Below are 20,578 nucleotides of genomic sequence, written 5' to 3' on the forward strand. Positions count from 1 at the left end.
TCCCACCCTTCTCTCTTCCTCTCAAGAGAGAAATGACTGAAGGAGATGTGGTTAGAGGGATAACCTTGGATATACTCTAACTATTTTTTAAGCTATTCATGTGTAAAATCCAGCAATTAAGTTTATTTTTAACTATTTTTTATAAATCTATTTTATTTATAAATCTATTTTTGGCTGTATTGGGTCTTTGTTGCTGTGCGCAGGCTTTCTCTAGTTGTGGCGAGCAGGGGCTACTCTTTGTTGCGTTGCGTGGGCTTCTCATTGCGGTGGCTTCTCTTGGTGCGGAGCAGGGACTCTAGGCACGCGGGGTCAGTAGTTGTGGCTCGGGGGCTCTAGAGCGCAGGCTCAGTAGCTGCGGCGCACGGGCTTAGTTGTGCGTTCTTAGATGTGGGATCTTCCTGGCCCAGGGCTCGAACCCATGTCCCCTTCATTGGCAGGTGGATTTTTAACCACTGCGCCACCAGCGAAGTCCCCAGCAGTTACTTGAGACACACCTTACAACAAACAGCCACAGCAGTGAGTGGAGATACCACATTTAACTATCTGTTTTTCATTCTTTGAGTACACATTTACTTTGTCTCTGATATGTGTCCAGCCCTGTGCCAGATGCCAGGTGTATATCTGTCATCAAGACAAAGTTCTTGCGGCAATGAAGCTCCGGCTGTAGGAGTTACACACAAAAGCAAGCAAACAAAATACTTTCAGCGAGTCAGTACCTGTTATGAAGAAAATGAAACATGGTCATGGGGTAGAGGAAGGTCAGGAAATGCTTCCAAGATGTGAAGGGTGAGAAGGAGCCAGTGAGAAGGGATCGGGGAGCGGAGAGTTTCAGGGAGAGGAACAAATGTATGCCAAGATCTTTAGACCCAAATAAGCTTGGTGTGTTTCTGGAAAAGACAAAATGCTAGTGTGTCTTAGAGTATAGTGGGTGAGGAGGGTCCTGGTGTGTCTCTGTTGGATACTGCTTGCCTATAACAACAGTAATAGTCTCTTATTCATTCAAATTGACAATAAAAGATTTTAAAGCCAGAAGAAAAAGGAAAGCCACCTATAACGGGGTACATAATATTTATTTTAGATTCATTTGAAAGTCACCGGTTTTATTAAGGCTTCGTGATATTTGCACGGTGTTTATTGCTCCTCTAACAGCCTCTCCCCAGCCAGTCACCGTAAAGCAGGGGGCACATCACTGTTTTGGTTCCTTCCTACTACTGTCACTCCCTGAAGTTCTTCTGCCTATTTTGTTGACTTATTTGCTTTGTGTCCCTCTCCTCTTCTAAAATGTGAGTTCCAGGGTGGCAGGACCTCGTCCACGTGGTCCACTGCGCGACGCTCTAGGGGCTCAGTGAACGTCTCCGAGACACAGGCCTGCTCCTGCGGCACTGGGAGGAGGGAGCCCAGGCGCAGGATCCCGGGAGAAGGTGCCAGTGGAGATCCGGGGACTGCGGACGCCCCGGGGACAGCCCAGCGCCCAGGGCTGTCCTCCAGGCCACGCCCCTCGGGCCCGCCTCCGCCAGCGCGGGTCTCTTTAAGGGCGGCGAGGCCGCAGCCTCGCTCTGGGGCTTGAGCCTGCGCGCTCGTTTCCCGCTCGCCCCGCGCGCCCCACGCGCCCCGAGCCCCGCGCGCCCCACGCATCCCGCGCGTCCCCGGCCCCGCGCGCGCCCCCCGCATCCCGCGACCCCGACGCCCGCTCCCCTGTCCGCAGTGTCTCCTCCCGCGGACATGGCCCCGGTGTTCGCGGCGAGCGCCCGCCAGGGGCCATGATCCGGCTGCGCGGCTGGTGCGCGCGGAGGCCCCGCGGCGCAGCGGTGCCTGCGGGGCCCGCTGGGCTGCGCCGGGCGTCGGGCGGGCCTGCCGGCCGCGCCCTGCGGGTGCTGGTGGACATGGACGGCGTGCTGGCCGACTTCGAGGGCGGCTTCCTCAGGAAGTTCCGCGCGCGCTTCCCCGACCAGCCCTTCATCGCGCTGGAGGACCGGCGCGGCTTCTGGGTGTCGGAGCAGTACGACCGCCTGCAGCCCGGGCTGAGCGTGAGCATCCCCGCCCCGGGCGCGCGTGGCCCTGGGAGTCGCCACCCGTAGCACCGGGTCCTAGGGGCCTCTGCGTTCGATAGCTCTTGGCTGTCATCGAGGGCTTCTCAAAATTCAGGAGCACATAAGGCATAATATACCTAACTCCCTATCTTCAACTGACTTTTTAATTTTGGCCTCAACTCACATTCCCGTTTCTTCTTCTACCTGAATTTGATGAGCATCTTTACCATCCATTCTTTTTTTCCCTTTTCCACCAAAGTGTGGTTCCCAGTAGCATTGAGGTTGCAAGTCTTCCTGGACAGCACACAGGGAGTCGTGGTGGGTCCGGATCTATTCCTTGGCTTATCCCCTGCCCCAGCCCGCCCAGCTGAGCACCTGAGCTCTGACACCAGGAACGTTCTTAGATCGCTTGGTTTGTCCATTTAAACTACTTGGTGAAAGGTACGGGATCTTGCCATGGACCAACTTAGAGACCTAATGTTTTCTGCTGTCCCTCAACTGGCCACCTAAGGTGGCTGCCAGGGGGAGTTGATGATGATTTTAGAACCTATTTTGTAACCCCAGGTTGCTGCATTCCCTCCTCTGTGAGGCAGACATTATTTTCTCCCTTGTGAGGTGAGGAAACCTGTCCCATGTCACAGCCAAGAAGGGTCAGCCTGGATCTGAGTTGTCTGTCCGCTTGCCAAGGTCGTTCAGTCCTGTCCTCTGTCCTCCTCTAACAAGTGCCAGTTGTTTGATTTACAAAAGGCATCTGGACAGTAATTTGGTTTGTGGAGGGGTGGGTGTTCAAAAGGAAATGAAGCGCCATTTCTTTTCATTAACACCAGGCGCTTCAGAAGGCAACTTTCCCCTGAGGCTGGGGTGCCGACCTCTCCCACTCCCGATACCTCATTAAAAACTTTAAACCGGAGAAAATGCCCCAGTAATTTTTGCAGGCCCAGTAATGTTCTCCCCTGCCCTGTGTGTGTCTTCATTCATAGACGGCACTCAGCGTTGCCGTCCGGGTTCTTCCTTTCCTCCCAGGACCGTGTTACTGTGATGCCACTAAGCCTGTTACTGAAATGGAAGTCCGTGTGCCCGATGCAGAGAGGCCAAACAATACCAAAACGTCAGAGTTTGGAACAGAGAAAGGTCTACTGCAGGGCCATGCAAGGAGATGGATGGCTCATGCCTTCAAACCCCAAACTTCCCAAAAGCTTTCAGCAAAGCCTTTTTCTAGGAAAGGTGAGGGAGGGGCGTGGTTAGTTGCTGCAGACTTCTTGGTGTTAGATCCTTTGTTCTCGAGGTCAGGTCATGGTCAGGTAATGATGTTCCTGTAAATTTCCACCAAGCAAATGTTATTCTCTGTTCTGACAAGAAAGGGCAAGGTCTTACGGCACAATTTTCACCCTCGAAGGTCCAGGTCCTGGCTAAGAGGAGGGGGTCCCTGCGGGGCCGGTTACCCTTCCCTGGAGCGTTCGTCCAGCACCAAGTCTGGGTCCTCCCGCCAGTGCCCAGGCCCGGCTGAAGATGCAGATCTCAGTTGGCGGCTCCCTCAGGTCCAGGTCCCGCAGATGCCCCTGCCATTAGGTCGCCCACCCCCGCAGCTCTCCAAGGACAGTGGCTCTTCTAGTCCATTGTGCCAATGTGCAGACTCCGGGTCTAAGGGAATGCGTTACTGTCTTCCAAGAACAAGGCCTGGGAGCAGAACTCGGGCACCGAGGAGGGGTGCTCCGAGAGCTCACTGTGCACTGCCGCTCCTGGGAACATTGCAGGCAATGGGGCTTTAATAGACGCATACGTGACCTTTATCCCCAGGCACAGCTCATAGCAGGACCTCCCTGGTCTCCCCTTGGCCGAGCTGGCCCAGCATCTGCGTTAAAACCTCCGTGTCAAGCACCCGGCTTCCACACGGAGGCATCCCTGCTTTACAAAATGTGGGTCTTTGTGTGTTTCCTTTGAGCCTCGCTTGCCGAGGGGTGAGCAGGGCGGAGGGGAAGGCATAGCTCGTTTTCACTGACTTAGAATCTTACACTGTTAGGGCAGTTGAACGGGCCTCAGAGAAAGGAAGTCCCTTGACCAGGGTTTCAGGGAAAGTTGAGGGGGAGGGAGGTAAGCTGGGGTGCTGAGGGGAAATGGTTAGCCCTGGGCCACAGCCTGCTTTCCACCACTCACACTGCTTCGCTTTGAGTCAGAAGCCCCAAGTTCGAGTTCTGACAGTATCACCCTGAAGTGGCCTTGAATAAAAGCTTCAGTGAAGCCCAGTTTCCTCATCTGTAAATTGGGGGTGGCAGCTCTTGCCGCTTATGGGATGTGAGGCTCAGACAGGAGAGGGCATATATTAGCAATAAGTACTGATGTGCTTAAGCCCATGCAGCTGACGACAGTATTGCCCGTGTGACCTCCGTGCACTCCCCATATGTCGCCGTGGTGGCATTTTTTCGGAGGGTGGTGTTCTGACAGCGGGTGGGGGAACGCTTCCTGCATTGCACACGTGGGACATGGTTTCCTGCTTCTCAGAGGCTGGGGGTTGTCACTTTCCCCTTGTCCTGGCCCTGGAAGGGGGTGACATACCGCAGACATGAATTTGGCCGGCAGCGTAAGACGGACACTCCTAGCCGGGCGGTTGGGAGCTACCGTTTTGCTGTGTGACATTAAGTCAATCCCTTCCCCATTCTGAGCCTCGGTTTTCTCACATGTGAAATGAGGGTCTGGATTGGGGGCTTTTAAACTTTAAAAGCAGCAGAATAGTTGTGTGTGTGTGTGTGTGTGTGTGTGTGTGTGTGTGTGTGTGTGTGTTTTAACGATGTAGTTTATTGGCATCCCAACGCGTAGCTCAGATAAAGAGCTGTTCTGCCGATGTGATGCGGAGCCTGGAGCTCTGCTCGGTCGGCCTTCTGCCCGCGCCCCCATCCCTCGTGGCACGGCGGTGCTCTGAAGGGCCTGAGCTCCTCCAGCAGTTGAAAGTGAGATTCCAGCGCCCTGGCAGGACCCAGCCCACCCTCGCTGCCTCCAGGGGGCCTCAGGCCTTTAGAATCAGGCAAACGTGTGGTTCCTGGGAGCCAACCTTCTGTCCCCGCCAGCTCCAGCAGGGCCTGTAGCAGCGCTGGCTTCAGAATCCACAGCCCCAGCACCGTAGCTGGTCCCTGTTGGATCCTCGCAGAAGCTGGAGCCCTCCTGCAAAGGGGCCGGAACACACGCCAGTGCCAGCTCCCACCCTTCCTCCCCCGGGAGCTGCGTCCTCGCGGTGTGGGCTCGCAGGGTGCTGAGGACCTCGGGCATCACCTGCACTTCTCCCCTTCTCAGGAGAAGGCGATCAGCATCTGGGAGTCGGAGAATTTCTTCTTTGACCTCGAGCCTCTGCCAGGCGCTGTGGAGGCTGTGAAGCAGATGGCCAACCTGGAGAGGTGAGTTTGTCTCGGCCCAGGGTCCGCGCCCCTTCCCGTATCACGTCACCTCTGCTTCTCGTTCCTCACCCTTCATGGGCCTGCGCGGTCCATCCTCACGGGGCAAGTCTGTAGGCTGTTAAGATGCTTCCATCCAGTAACTTGGGAGAATGTCGAGTCTAATTTGACGGGGTTCGCTGGGTGTTCAGGGTTCATTTATTCAGCAAATAACTGAGAACTGACTGTCAGATGCCTCTGGGCACCAGCGGGTCACAAGCGAACAAAGCGCATTCCCTGCTCTCCTGGAGCTTACAGTCTAGCCAGAGAGCAGGTGTTACATAGAGCATCACATCCGGGAAGACAACCACGAACTGGGATCAGTGCTGAACACAGAGAGCCAGGTGTGTGCAGGGGTACGATGGGGAGACCTGGGAGATGGGGTGGGGGAAGCGACAGCAAGAGGATGAGGGGAACGTCTTCCTGGTGCTGTGAGCTGAGGCCCCCGCCCCGGAACCCGTGCCCACCGCCCATCGAAATTCAGTGGCACTTACAGCGCTCCCCTGAGGACCTTAAAAAAGGAAATAGCCTTATTGAGGTACAATTCACATGCCCTGCACCCACGTGGTTTTTAGCGGGTTCACAGAGATGTCCAAACAGCACCATAGTCGACTTCAGCACATTAACAGTCACTGCGCATTCCTGCTGTCTCTGGACAGCAGCCTCGGCAGTGGGCTTTGCTGTCTCTGGATTTGCCTAGTCTGGACGTTTCACATACGTCTCTTACGATACCTCGCCTCCTGTGACTGGCTTCTCTCACTCAGTATGACGTTTCCGGGTTCATGTGCGCCGCCAAGTGAATCAGCACTTCATCCCTTTTCACTGCTGAGTGATTCTCCATGTGTGGTTATGCTACGTTCTGTCCATCCGTTCCTTAGTTGATAGATCTCGGGTGTTTCTTCTTTTTAGATGTGAAGAATAACACTGCAGTGAACGTTCACGTACGAGGGTTTTTGTGGCCGCATGTTTTTGTTGCTCTTAGATGTGCACCAAGGAGTGGAACTGCTGGGTCATATGCTGAATCCAAACTACTTTCAAAGCAGCTGCACCATTTTACATTCCCAGTAGCAATGTCTGAGGGATCCAACTTCTCCCCAGCACTTGCCATGGTCTTTTTTTTTTTTTTTTCCTTTCTTTTGCGGTACGTGGGCCTCTCACTGTTGTGGCCTCTCCCGCTGCGGAGCACAGGCTCCAGACGCGCAGGCTCAGCGGCCATGGCTCACGGGCCCAGCCGCTCCGCGGCACGTGGGATCCTCCCGGACCGGGACACGAACCCGCGTCCCCTGCATCGGCAGGCGGACTCTCAACCACTGCGCCACCCGGGAAGCCCGCTATGGTGTTTTTGATTCCAGCCATTCTAGTGGGTGTGAAGTGGTATCTCATTGTGGTTTTAATTTGCATTTCTCTGAAGACTAATGATGTTAAGCATCTTTTGGTGTGCATATTAGCTATTTGTATATCTTTTTTGGATAAATGGTTATTCAAATCCTTCGCTAATTTTTTTTTCAATTTATTTGTCTTTTTTTGTTATTGTTAACTCATAAGACTGCTTTATATGTTCTGGATAACAAGTCCCTTGGGAGATATATGACTTGCAGATATATTCTCTCATTCTGTGGATTGTTGCTTTACTTTCTGGGTGGGGTCCTTTGAAACCCGAAGTTTTTATTTTGATATAATTCAATTTATTTATTTTTTTTCTTTTGTCGTTTGTGTTTTTGGTGCCGTATGTAAGGATCCTTTGCCTAATCCAAGGTCACAAAGATTTGCTCCCGTGTTTTCTTCTAAGAGTTTTATAGTTTAAGCTCTTATATTTAGGTCTTTGATCCATTTTAATTTTTGCATATGGTGTGAGGAAGGGGGTCCCACTTCCTTCTTTGTCGTGTGGAAAATCCAGGTGTCCCAGAACCATTTGTTGAAAAGATTCTTCTTTCCTCTGTTGAATGGTCTTGGCTTCCTTGTTAAAAGTTAGGCCGCAGATGTTAGGATTTGCTACTCTGGTCTATGATTTGAACCTGATTTACACCAGAATCATGTACTGTAACTTCTCCCACCTGTAGCAAGAGCCGGGCGAGGCAAAGAATGTGTATTTTTGCACCGAAGCTTTTAAAACCTCTGTTCTTGTCTGGATCCTCATTTCCTGGACCACGTTCACCAACTGTATTCTGGGGAGCTGGATGGCACGGTGGTTACGTCTCAGTGTGAACTGGAGTTAGACCGCTTCTCCAGAATCGACCCCTCAGCAAGTCTCTAAACTTTCAGTTTCTTCATCTGTAAAATGTGTGCAGTGTAAATGTTAGCTGCCACTGTTACTATTCTGCAGGACTTAATAGGTGTGCAACAGAAGGGTGTTCTTTTTCTTTAATATTTATTTATTTATTATTTATTTATTTTGGCTGCACCGGGTCTTAGTTGTGGCATGTGGGATCTTAGTTCCCTTAGTTCCCAGGGATCGAACCCGGGCCCCCTGCATTGGGAGTGTGGAGTCTTAACCACTGGACCACCAGGGAAGTCCCGAGAAGAGTGTTCTTTGACCAAAGCAGCATGGGAAACATCGATGAGCGGAGTCTTTCCTGTGGGACTTCTCAGAGCTTTTAGTTTGTGGACATGCATTGAGATTCTTCAGGGGGCGGCAGAGGAGGAAGCTTTCTTTATTTTTAAATTTATTTTTATTTTTGGCTGCATTGGGTCTTCGTTGCTGTGCGCGGGCTTTCTCTAGTTGCGGCGAGCGGGGGCTGCTCTTCGTTGCGGTGCACGGGCTTCTCATTGAGGCAGCTTTCGGGGAGCACGGGCTCTAGGCGTGTGGGCTTCAGTAGTTGTGGCGCATGGGCTCAGTAGTTGTGGCTCACGGACTTAGTTGCTCCGCGGCATGTGGGATCTTCCCGGATCAGGGCTCGATCCTGTGTCCCCCGCGTTGGCAGGTGGATTCCTAACCACTGCACCACCAGGGAAGCCCCAAGGAGGCAGCTTTCTTCTCGTGGGTTCTGGCCTGGAGCACTTTTTCACAGCTGCCCTATTAACACATTCGCAGAAATTCCAGTCTGAGATGTCCAGGTTGAGACCACACCACTGGTCCTTTACTTCCACTTTGGCGCTTAGCGGGTGGGCGATTCTGACGGCCAGTCCATGGCCAGAGTTTGGGCTGAGAGAGGGGTCTAGCGGATGGCTAATCAAGTGGATGGCTCTGTCTTGTGCTTTGTGCAGGAAATGAGCAAGGTGACGTGTTAGAGATCACCGGGGAGGGGCTACTTCAGGTGCAGATGCTTCTCCAAGGGGGTGATATGTGACGTCAGACCTGTAGGATCGGAATGAGTAGTGAAGGGCGGCGGGGAGCAAGGGACAGGCCCTGGGAGGGGAAGGGGTTTGCTGACTTGGGTAGCAAACGAGACCAGGAAGGTGAGGTTTCAGTGAGTGTGGGGCAGGTGGGATGTGGAGGAAGAGGTTGAAGGGAGAAGGGTGTCATCTAACTCAGGTTTTAAAAACATGGGCTCGGGCGCTGAGTTCGGCATTTCCTTGGCATTTCTCCAAAGAAGAGCTACAGATGGCGATTAAGGGCGTGAAAGTTTGCCTCAACATCGTTCGTCCTTAGGGAAATAAGGCAGAACCACAGTAAAAAGCCGCTCTGCACCACTAGAACGACTGTCATAAAAAAGATGGACGATCGTGGGTGTAGCCAAGGATGGAGAGCTGGGAATCCTTATCGCTGGTGGTGGGATTGTAACCGGCGCAGCTGCCTTGGAAACCGCATCCTCAGGATGTTGGATACAGAGCCGCCTGTAACCCAGCAGTCACACCCGAGAGAAACGGAGACACAGGTCCACACGGACCCTGCACACGGGCGTCCCCAGCGCCACAGTTCCCGGGTGGAAGCGGCCCCACTGTCCATCCGTGGTAGCATGTAAACTGAACGTGGAGCATCTATACGAGGGATGTTACTGGGCAGTAAATAAAAAGGCCCACAGTTCCAGTGCCCTTGAAAACATGACCCTGAATGAAAGAAGCCAGTCGCAAGAGACCATGTACCGTGGGGTTCTGTTAACATGAGATGTCCAGAACAGGCAAATCCACGGAGATGGGAAGCAGGCGGAGACCCAGGGTGCCCGGGACGCCACGCCCTCTGCCCGGGGCCTCAGTCTGACGCAGGCCTCTCGGGACTGCTCTCCAGGGATCCCATCCCCCGTGGGCTTGGCCCGATGAGACAGTAGGTGCCGCTCCTGGGGCAGGCGCCAGCTCGATGAGGACAGGGGACCAGCTGGCACTGTTGGCGGGCGCCGGGCCCAGGGCCGTGGGAGGAGCTGGCGCAGCACAGACCCCGAGGGTCCACCAGGGTCCACAGGAGTGCGTGAAGCCTGAGCCGCCGGCCGCACCCTTGACCTAGAGACTCCGGCTCGGCTTGTAGGTTTCCTGCCTCTGCGCCGTGTGAGGCCCTGATGTACGCCCCTTGAGTAGCTGGCTCTGGTCCTGTAATGCCTTCCTCGCAGGCTGGTACTCGCCGTTTCTCGGCATTTCCTGTCACGTCCCAGGGACGGCCGTTCCTCAGCTCTGCCAACCTGCATGGCTGGCTGCACGGGGCTGCCCTGTGGTTTGCCCGGCCCTGAGCTGGTGTCGGGCCGGGGCTGGGGTCACACGCGGCGGCCGGGGCCGGGGGGACAGGGCATCGCTGGCCATCGGGGGCCGGGCTTGGGCAGGGGGACGCCGGCGCCCAGCCTCACTCTCCGCCTCTCCCCCAGCACGGACGTCTTCATCTGCACCAGCCCCACCAAGATGTACAAGTACTGTCCCTTCGAGAAGGTAAGACGCCTGGGGTTGGGCCTCTTCTCGCTTTGCCCCACGTCCCAGGGAAGGGCTTGGACCTGCACCCATGGCCGCCGCCTCCCGGGGCTGCCCCTCCTCCCGTCCAGCCTCGCGGGTCTGGGCCAGGGCCTCCTCCCAGCAGAGTCTGCAATTCTGCTGCGCCCGCTGGGTGGACCTGGCGAGGCACCAGGTTCTGTGGGAAGGTGACCGTCCCCGTTGGTGCAGCATCGACGTGAAGGATGGGACGAGGAGAGGATGTGGGTCGGGGAGGGGCTGGAGGCCACCCAAACCAAGTATTTGGGCACGAAAAGCCTCACAAAGGTGAAACAGTGAAGCTGCACTTTGCTCCATACTCACTTCGTCATCTTTATTGAAAATGGGTAGAATGACATAAAACTGAGACTTCTCTGGAGGCTGGGAACTTGCGGGGTTGCCAAACCCAGAGAGATGGTCTGTTCCCCGGGGGTGGGTTCCCACCAGAGGTGGGCCCAGGGATGCTCCTGCCCCGAGGAAGCTGAGGGGCTTCCCAAATCTGGGAAGGTGGGGCTCGGGGGCCGACCTCGGCAGGGGTCCAGCACGTCCCCTCGGGACCTCTCCTCGCCCGGCTCCACGCGAGAAGCAAACACACACGGTCAGCCAACGTTCGGCGCCTCCTGCGCTTCACGCGGAAGGGATGCGCCTCATCGGGGCGTCGCGGGCGCTGGCCTCCACCGTGCGCCTCGTGCTCAGGACGCCCCTCAACCCGCCAGGACCGTGAGTGCAGCTCACCTCGGGGGGCGAGTGGCTCGGCTTGGTCAGCGGGGGTGGGCTCGGGCCTGGAGGCGTGTCCAGTCCCCAGCAGAGCAGTGAACTGGAGGCTTGGCATCCCCCGCACGCTAGAAGTGGGCATCGTCCGGCCCCTCGTGAGACCCCCGGCGGAAACGCTGGGAGTAGCCAGCGTGTTTCCACAAGCCCCCAGGTGCGCCGTGTTTGAGAACCGCCGGGCTGGGGCAGCTGTTTCAGCCAGGGCTGCGGTGGAGGCGGGGCTGGCTGTCCGGCCCTCGGGGTCCTCGTCCCTCCCCCAGGGTTCAAGTATCATCTGCATGCCGACCATCCGGCCCGTGCAGCCTCAGCCCAGCGCTCCCCTCTGAGCTCCAGATGGCTCCGACCTGGTGTGTCTGTCCCAGGGGTACCGACGTCCTTGTCCCACGTCTGCCCCTCCCTCCGAGGCTGGAAGCACCACCCTGCTTACCCCTCAGTACCTCAGCAAGCCTGCTTCCTGCTGATGCTGTCCTTCAAGCACACCTCTGTCTACATGGCCATCTGGGGAGAAATGCTGACATAGCCTCGGAGCTGCCCGTGCATTTCGGCTCCACACGCACACCCCCGGGGGTGCGGGACATGTCCCGCTGGCCCGACTTTAAAGCCTTTAGTTGTCTCTGCAGCAGCTGTGTCACCAAATGCTGCTCTTCCCTGAGGCCATGGAAAGACCTCCTCCCTCGAAAGTCTGTCTAGTAACTCTTTTGCTGCGTGTGGTTCGGATTCGGTTTGGGTCGTCTTGACAGATTCTGGTTCGGGAATAACACCACCACTTTACCTCGGATGGCTCTGTGTTCGCCAGGCCGAACTGTTTCCTGCCCGAGTGTCTTCAGGGACCAGACTTACGATTGGGTGGAAAACGAGCCACCTTCCCTCCCCAGCCCCACCCCCACAGCGGTGCCCTCGGACCCTGGCCCCCACCCTGGCCGGGCCCGGGAGTCAGACGAGAGCTCTGGCCCTCAGACCCCCCCACCCAGCCTCTCAGGGCCTCCGTCTCATAACCAGTGCGGTTGTGCTGATGCCTCCCTGGGTCGTAGGAAGGATGCAGAAGGCGGCATTCACGACCTTGCTAGCAGTAAACGTCACCCCTGTGTCTTCTCTCCGGCCCAAAGACCCCCACCCAGCACGAAAGAAAGAACCTCAGTGCACTTTTCTCAAACCAGAAAGCCTGGGCAATTTCACGGTTGATTATTTTTCCTGCATTCTTGGATCCCGGAAAAATAAGTTAGGTGCAAATTTGCCTATACAACTTCAATTAAAAACTACGTTTTGAAACGTGGTAAATTTTTTTTTAAAAAAAGGAAGGAAGGAAATTCTGCCAACTATAGATACTTCTCTAACTTATTTCCCAAATTTTCTCTGATTAGCCATTACTCTTGCAATAAAAAAGTAAATGCTTTTTTGGTTGGCAGTCATTCGGCCAACGTTTACTGGGCACCTGCTGCAACGCTAGGCGTCTGGGGCTTAAAAGAGCCGTCTCTTTGCTCTCGGGAGCTGAGGACAGTGTGGCAGGAAGAGAGACGGTCCTCACTCTGTCACAGGCTCTGTGGTCCCCCAGGAAGGAGGCCAGGGCAGGTTCCTTGGGGAAGGTAAGAATTGGGTGGAGTCACGGAAACGAGAAGGCAAAGCACTGGAAGGACAAGTTCTGAGTAGACCTGATGCGGCCGAGGAGAGAATCTCTGAGCTTAAAGGTATCTCAGTGGACACCCTCCAAACTGATGAGCAGAGAGGGAGCAGAGCCTGCCTGCCCTCCCCCCGGGGTGGCCTGGAGACGCAGCTCCGATGGCTCCCCGTGGGCCTGGAACGCATCCGGGCGGGACGTCCGCGCCCTGCCCCCCACCCTCGTCACCCCCTTGTTGTACCGCCTCAGAGCCTTCGGGGTGCGCACCTGCCGCGCGGCTGTTGTGAGGCTTCAGTGCGGGGTGCGACGGGGCCCTCGGAGCAGCTGAGCTGGAACGGGAGCCCCGGCCGCCCCACCTCCCCTGGCCGCGCGGGGGCTGCCGTGCCCCCGTCAGGGCCTCTCCTCCCAGCCGGAGGCCTGGGGTGTCCGCGCCCTGGCCCGGTGGACGGCCCAGGGGTCAGCTCGTCTGCTGTCAGTCCAGCTCGGTGTGGAGACTTAGCCTCGCGAAGCTGTTTTGTGAACCTGACAGCCCCCTGTTATCTTGTGATGGGGGGTCTTCCTGAGAAGGTGGCCAGTGTGGTCGCTTGCATGGGGTCCTCCATCTGCTGGGTTAGGTCACTCAGGAGCAGGGCGTCGGGGGAGCCCCCGGCACTGGCACCATCTGCTTGAGACCCTCTCCCGCTCCCGTCGTGGGTCCAGTCCTCACGTGGCCTCCGGACGAAAATTCATCGGGTAGGACAGGAGGACGGCCAGTCTGTAAGGCGTTGTTTCGACGCGCCTTGGAGCTCCGTCCCCCTTTCCTTGCCCTAGAGCCTCGCCGCAGGGGCCGGGGCGTCTGCTCGGAGCCACGATTCTGCCGCCTTGTGGCCGAGGGGCCGGGACGGTCCTGTTGTCCGCTGAGCGTGGCAGTCTCCCGGGGTGGGCCCCTCTTGCAGGAGAGCCAGCTGTGCCCCCTCACGGCTCCACCTCCCCCCGCCTGCTGTCGTTCCAGTACGCCTGGGTGGAGAAGCACTTCGGCCCTGACTTTCTAGAGCAGATCGTGCTGACCAGAGACAAGACCGTGGTCTCCGCCGACCTCCTCATAGACGACCGCGTGGACATCACAGGCAAGTGGCCTGCAGCGGGGGAGGGGCGAGCGTGGCGGCCAGGCCTCACGGCCCCTGACTCCCCTCACTCATCAGACATGTTAGGCGTCACATCCAGCCTTAAGCCGCGCGTGGAGCGAGACAAGATTCTTCTCCGCGTCCGGCCTCGGAAGGGGCCCCACTGGGAGTCAGGAAGAGTGGGTCCTGCCTCTGGGGTAACTCGCTGGGTGGCCTCGAGTGAGTCCCTTTACACCTTGAAGCCTTGCCCTCGTGCAAAATGAGGGCTGGACTCTGGCTTCCAAACGTTTGTTTTTAGCAACAGAACCCCTCCCTTTTTTTTTCCCAGAAGTAATTTGGACTGAACCTCATGTGTTAAAGCAGAAAGGCAAAGCCTAATCTCTCTAGTTGAAGGTGGTTTGGGAGCTGTGTTTGTCCCTTTTGCAGATGGGCGACCCCCTCCCAAAAAATAAACAAACAAACCTTGGATTTGCCTAGAAAGGAGAGGGGAAACTTATTGGTTCATCAAACTGAAAATCTGGGGTAGGAGGGCTTCAGGCACGGCTGAATCTAGGAGCTCAAACAACCTCCGTCAGAATTTGGTTTCTTTATCTCCTGGTTCTGCTGTTCTCGCTGTGCCTGCGTACTCTGGCAGATGCTCCCCTCCTGGTAGCCATCACTAGTTTCAGGGTTAAAGCCTATGCTTTTGGACACCTCAGTGGGAACATTTGAAATATTCCTTCCCTGATGGTTTTTGGAGCTGGCCTGGGAAACATGCCCATCTCTACCCCGGTCAGTGTTCAGAGGTAGAATCCACAGGTGTGCCCGCCACCGACCTCCCAGACCATATGGTTTCCCTAGGACAGTCAGGGCACAGTGCAGGGGTGGGGGAGGCCATGACTTCGAGGGGCCCAGGGACCCACTCAGCTTCTGTAGGGGAGGGCGGGCGTACCCTCTTCCGCAGGGGAGAGGCCGTACCGGAAGGGCAGGTCACCACTGGTGGTGTCAGTGTGGACTCAAGGGACTGAAGCCTGCGGGGCTTTTGGGGCCCACGGTCAACAGCTGGTGACGGAGCTGGTCCAGACGGTGCAGGATGGCTGGGCACAGGGGCGGGGAGGGCGGGTGTCTTGAGGCTCAGCCTCCAGCAGAGGCCGCGGCCGTAGGGAGCGCGTGGTCACTGTTTGCCGAGCACCCGCTGTGGGCTCTGGGGCTGCGAGGGGGCCCGCGTCCAGCCCCTGTGAGACAGGGCTGGTGCGATCGCCTGGGGCCCCGACATGGGACTGAGGTGCTGCTTTCCCCCCAGGGGCCGAGCCGAACCCCCACTGGGAGCACGTGCTCTTCACGGCCTGTCACAACCGGCATATGCGGCTGCAGCCCCCCGGCCGCAGGTTGCACTCATGGGCAGACGACTGGAGGGCCGTCCTGGACAGCAAGCGGCCCCGCTGAGCTGGCTGAGCCCCGGCCCCGCACGTTGCCCGGCCTGGCCTTACACGCACCTCGGGGCAAGCCTGGCCCAGGGCCCTGGACAGGACACGGGCGGCCAGGCCGACCTCAGGCCTCCGGTCAGGGAGGAGCCCGGGGCGTTGTTCAGAGGGGACAGCCCTCCCCTCCCTCAGGGAAGCCCCCTCCCCGGCCAGCAGCCGCCTGGTCTGAGGGTGACGTAGGAGCAGGTGGGGACAACCACCCCGCTCTGAACCACGGCCCCTGCTGCCCGGCGACCAGGGGGTCTCCCCCGTGGACCTGCCCCGATCCAGCAAACACGGTGCGAGTTCTGGGCCGTGCCAGGCTCTGTGCCAGGGGTCCTCCCTGGGCCCCGCCTCTGACCGGCTAGAGGGCTCTGCCCCCCTCCCGCTCCCCCCACCCCGGGGGCCAAAGGCTTAGATGTTCGCTGAAGGCGTGAACAATAAATGCTGTTCTCTAGTCCCCGCCCCAAGGTCCTCCGGCATCTGGCCCCCGGGCGCCCAGCTGTCCCCCTGCGCTGCTGAGAGCCTGGGTTGGGGGTGCAGCTTGGTGGGTCTGCCTCGCCACGGGGCCGCATGGGGCCGGGAGGGACGGGCCCTGACGGTGGCGCAGGTGGCAGCGCTGGCGGCTGCGGTGTCCCCGGGCGGGAATTGGCCTCGTAACCGGCCACCCACGGCCCGCGCTTTCTTGCCCGCTCCTGCCCCCACTGTGCTCCCCACGGCTGCTCTCCTGGGACCCCCTGGTTGTCCCTTGGGCCCCGGGGGTGGGTCGGGCAGGAGCAAGGGTGAGGAGAGCGGCTGGTGGGTCCCAACTGGAGGGTATCAGGGCTGCATCACATGGGCTGGAGGCCCCTGGCCCGAGCAGGGTAGTGTCTGGAGGAGTCCCGGCCACCCTGGCCTGTGGCCTGGGAAGGAAGCGAGACCCCGGGACTCCGGGGGCACAGGAGAGCAGGTCACACGCGCCACGGGGTGTGTCACCTTCTTCCTGGGCTCTTTACTCTGCCTGCTCGTGCCGGCGGCCAGCAGCGGCCTGCCCACTGGGCCCTCTGCACCCGCCCTCCGAAGGCCTCCCTGCTTAGAATGATCAAGTCCGGATGCCCCAGCTCTGGACCGTCCGGGACCGCAGCCTCTGCCTGATGAGAACTGCGCCCTCCCCTGGACGTGGCCACCTTGTTCAAGGCTGTCTTGGGCTCTGTCGGTTTCTCAAGCGGGGGGGGGGGGGGGGGGGGGGGGGGGGGGGCTGGGGAGGGGCTGGGGGGGGGCTGGGGGGAGGTGCTTCCTTCATGCAGAGATGTCCTGGGGAGGGCCATCCCTCCCCGTCTCCGGGTAGTGTTGTTGGCCCCGCTGGCGTAGCCTGTGCCCTGAGATCGGCTCTGGGACCCCACGTCTGGTGGGCGGACCTCTCAGCCACAGGGAGACACCTCCGCGGGGTATGCTGAGACCCCCAGCCTGCGCTCCCGGGCCTCTGGTGCAGTGCAGGGTGTGAGCAGGGGTGGGGTGAGGCCCAGCCAGAGCCCCTCCCTCGCATCTGGGCTCTTCCAGCTGATGGCTGCCCTGGGTTTTAACGGCCAGTTCAGCTCAGCTGGAATTACTCACCCCAAGGTAGAAGCCACTGCAGCTGCCTAATCAGTTCAAGGAGAAAAAAATCATTGCAGGGGCCACGGTGTCTGGCTACTTTCTCAAGGTGCCAGGGAGCAGGGGGGCCCCTCCCACCAGGTGACATTGACAGAAATCTGGGTGGAGGAGGGGAGAGCCCTCCTGGCCCTGGCGGGGGTGGGGGAGGCACTGCAGAGGCCCTGGGGCTGCCAGTGAGGGAGCTGGGCGGGAAGGAGATGGCCGGACAGGCCTGGAACCTGGAGCAGAGGGGGGCATCGGAGGTGGTGGCTGTGACGGGTTGGGCCATGGGCCGGTACTGCCCTCCTTGTGAGGCAGGACCGTGGGGCTCTGTGATTCCCTTATTGTCAAGCAGGATACACCTGCCTCATTTAGGTGAAGGTGAGTTTCTTCAAACTTGAGGAGCACAGGTTTTGCTTCTGGACCCTTAATGACCTGCAGAAAAGGAAGGCCCCCTCCCATGGGTGACACGTCAGCTGGGGCCCTCGCCTCCTCCACTGGCCTCAAAATGCCTCAGCTCTGTCGAGAGCGGAGACTGACCCCTTTGAAAATATTGTAAATATTCTGGACTTGAGGCCCAGAGCCCCTGGGAGGAGCAGTGGCACCAGGTCTGGAGCAGAAAGACTCAGGATGGTTTCTTCACTGTTCTGGGTCACAGTTTCCCCAGCTGGGACCCATCCCAGTGTCACAACCCCAGTAACGACAGTGTCCTCGGCATCCGCCATGTCCCGGGAGCTGACGCGCACTTTACGTGGCCTTGTAACCAACCACCTCCCGTGGCTGCTTCCACTTACCCGGGGGGCCAAGGGTACGCCAGGTGGTGCAGCCGTGCTCTGGGCCTCCACACAACACTGTCCCCCGCTCCAGAGCCCCCTGTGGCTCAGCTGTCCAGGACAAAGCAGAGTCTGGGCTCAGGGGCTGGGCCTCCATCTGGAGATGAGACTCAGGCCCTTGGCCTGTGGCAGAAACCGAAGACAAGTCCTGGAAGCCGGAAGGTGGCGGTGGGCAGCAGTCTGACATGGGCCTCAGTCTCCAGGCCGAGGCAGAGGTGTGGGGAGGGGGGTAGAGGGACAGTCCCGTCTCCCCCATTCGCCATCCAGGGGAAGCCATGAGTCCTGCGGCCCCAAAGGAAGGTAGGGCCGGAGCCCATGGGATGAGGATGTAGGAGCCGGCTGGGTGGGTCCCCTCTAGAGGGAAAGGGCAGGAGGGGCCTCAGCTGGAGTGAGCGAGGGCCAGGCCCCTGGGGGTGCCCTGCCCCCTCCAAAGTGTGAGAAAGAGGATGGACGTTCCAGCAGAGACTCTGGCCAGCTGAGGAGGCGGGTCCCACACAGCAAGGCCGAGGTCGTGCCCCCAAGGTCCCCCCACTCTGGCACAGGAAGGAAAGGACTCAGGGTCCCTGGGTGCCTGTGGAGGTGGTGCTGAGGATGGATGAGGCCGTAGGCTGGGGGCTCATCGGGTGACCACCACCGAGGGGCTGAATGACCCTGGGGCCGAGTCTGGCTGGGCCGAGGGCACCTTATGTCCCTGCTGCAGGCATTTGGATCAAACACAGGCTTTACTTTCTCAGCTTCAGTTTTCAAAAAATTAAAACGAGTGCACCTGGCCTTCCCTGGTGGCGCAGTGGTTGAGAGTCCGCCTGCCGATGCAGGGGGCGCGGGTTCATGCCCTTGTCCGAGAGGATCCCACGTGCCACGGAGCGGCTGGGCCCGTGAGCCGTGGCTGCTGGGCCTGTGCGTCCAGAGCCTGTGCTCCGCAGCGGGAGAGGCCACAGCAGTGAGAGGCCCGCATACCGAAAAAAAAAAAATGAGCGCATCTTACCTGACCTCGTGGTCACATGGGAGGATGGATGACCAGGCCCCAGCAGACCCAGCGCCTGGTCCAGATGTTCCCTAGGCAGGGATGAACACGGAGACCCTCTGAAGAGGGGGCATCGCCCCCCCCCAGGGAGCGGGGGCATGCTCCTGGGAAGAACCTGAATTAGAGGCCAAAGAAGCCATTTTAGGTGGAAAGACACTGAATTCGTTTTAGCTGTTGATTAAAAGTGATCAGTTATAGTGAATAATGAACATGTACCTGCAGGTCTGAGTTTTAGTGTATTTACATTTGGTCCTGCCCACACCCAGCCCAGGAGGCCAGGGCTCAGAGAGGGTCACAGGTGAGCCCGGGCCACCCAGCACAGAGCGCTGGAGCCGAGCTCAGCCCCCAGAGCTCGGAGGGGAGAGGCAGCAGGAGGGGCTAGGAACTGGGACCCTGGAGGCTGGGGCCTGGTTTATCCCTGACTTGCTGTGACCTGGGCAAAGCCAAGTCTCTGAGCCATTTCCAAGGTTGGTCAGCTTCTGCGAGAAAGGGTTGCAGGAAATAGGGACGTTTATTCCACAGCGCGGCTGCTTGGTGGAGGAAGTGGATTTGCTCTGTGAAACAAGGTGGGGCCTGGTGGCCGGAGCCCCAGTGGCCAGAGCTGGGGGCTCTGGAAGCTCTGACGGGGACCAGGGGCGCCAGTCCTGGCTCGAGCACCAGGTGGCAGCACAGCCCATTGAAATGGATGCAGGGGTGCGCGTGCGTGCGTGCGTGCGTGCGTGTGTGTGTGTGTGTGTGTGTGTGTGTGTGAGAGAGAGAGAGATGGGGGTGCTGGCGATTACTGGGGGCACAGGCAACTGTGGGGAAGGAAGCGCAGGTCCCCTAAACTCCCTCCCAGCCCCCTGGACCAGCCCCTCCTGCCCTTTCTCCCAGGCCACTGGGGACAAGGTCGGACCCTGCGTGTCAGCAGGCTGAGGACCGTGTCCAGCCTGCCTGGCCAGCAGAGCACCCGCCACTCTCACGACCTCCAAGCGGCTGAGACGTCGTCCTGCTTCCGAGTCAGGAGCGTGCGCGGGTCCAGGCGGCCTCGGCATGTGCCTGACCACCCCCCAGACGCCCACCACCCCTCCCAGTTCCTGGGGCGCATCTCTCCTGTGTCTTGCTTGCATTTTCATTTGGAGGGTTTTCTGCACCCAGCCGACCCCCAGCCTCCTTGTGGGGAGTCAGGCCACCGTCTTCCCAGCCCTGTGCGGTCCAAGGGAACGAGGGCAGGTCTGTGCCACGGCTGCCCTGTCCAGGGGGCTGGGCCTCACAGGGGAGAGGGGCAGGCCTGCAGGCTCAACAAAGCTGCTTCCCTCGAAGACTAGGCCACAGCTGCGGCAAATGACAGAAATAGGACCAATCACCTGCCCAGCCAACACCTCGGCCCTGTTGGCAATTTGGATGAAACTTTAAAAGAAAAATTATTGATTCGATTCTGCAAAGCTGGCTTGGACCCACAGGCTGAGGCCTAAGGAGGCCGGAAATGATCTGGGAATTTTTCACGTAGAAGCCAGGAGAGGTGTGCGGCCAAGGAGTCGCCGCCGGGGAGGACAGGTAGCGGGTGGTGTCGGCCTGTACGGGAGCTGCAGTTCACACAGATGGACACCGGATGGCACCAGAGAGCCAGCTCTGGCGGCTCTCACCTTCCGGGGCCGGAAGGAGCCCGGCACCCAGATCACCCCTGCCCCCGGTCCTGGACTCATCGTCCTGGTTCTGGAAACTCCTGTGGGCAGGGCCTGGGCTGTGCACAGAGGGGACCCCAGCTGCTGACAGCTGAGTGGACGGTACTTGAAAGCAGAGGCCTTGTGGCAGTTCGGGCCCCAGGGACAGACCAGGGCGGGAGACTGCGGTCCACGTGGGCCCAGCTGGGGAGGGCCGGGTGCTGGGAGACCTAGAGGGTCCCTGTACTCCTGGAGAC

General features: G+C 58.6%; 1 protein-coding gene across 2 annotated transcripts; it reads left to right on the forward strand.

Moving 5' to 3' along the window:
• The first annotated feature begins 1,539 nt into the window (after nucleotides 1-1,539).
• On the forward strand, nucleotides 1,540-15,639 carry NT5M (5',3'-nucleotidase, mitochondrial). Of its 2 annotated transcripts, XM_079904710.1 has the most exons (5): nucleotides 1,540-2,027; nucleotides 5,316-5,416; nucleotides 10,183-10,243; nucleotides 13,657-13,771; nucleotides 15,051-15,639. In XM_079904710.1, the coding sequence occupies exons 1-5, from the start codon at nucleotides 1,761-1,763 to the stop codon at nucleotides 15,191-15,193; spliced, it is 687 nt and encodes a 228-aa protein (XP_079760836.1). In that variant the 5' UTR covers nucleotides 1,540-1,760; the 3' UTR covers nucleotides 15,194-15,639. The 2 variants fall into 2 exon arrangements, with proteins under 2 accessions (XP_079760836.1, XP_079760835.1); XM_079904709.1 differs by lacking the exon at nucleotides 15,051-15,639 and having other exon boundaries at nucleotides 13,657-14,227.
• The last annotated feature ends 4,939 nt before the right edge of the window (nucleotides 15,640-20,578 follow it).

Source organism: Stenella coeruleoalba (genome assembly GCF_951394435.1).
Source record: "Stenella coeruleoalba genome assembly, chromosome: 19".
Classification (NCBI taxonomy): domain Eukaryota; kingdom Metazoa; phylum Chordata; class Mammalia; order Artiodactyla; family Delphinidae; genus Stenella; species Stenella coeruleoalba.

What these genes read in the sequence shown, in the direction of transcription:
- NT5M (XM_079904709.1), top strand. Translation starts at nt 1,761, where the DNA reads ATGATCCGGCTGCGCGGCTGGTGCGCGCGGAGGCCCCGCGGCGCAGCG. An exon ending in GCCTGCAGCCCGGGCTGAGC is followed by an intron (nt 2,028 to 5,315) that starts GTGAGCATCCCC and finishes TCCCCTTCTCAG; the next exon opens with GAGAAGGCGATCAGCATCTG. An exon ending in CAGATGGCCAACCTGGAGAG is followed by an intron (nt 5,417 to 10,182) that starts GTGAGTTTGTCT and finishes CCTCTCCCCCAG; the next exon opens with CACGGACGTCTTCATCTGCA.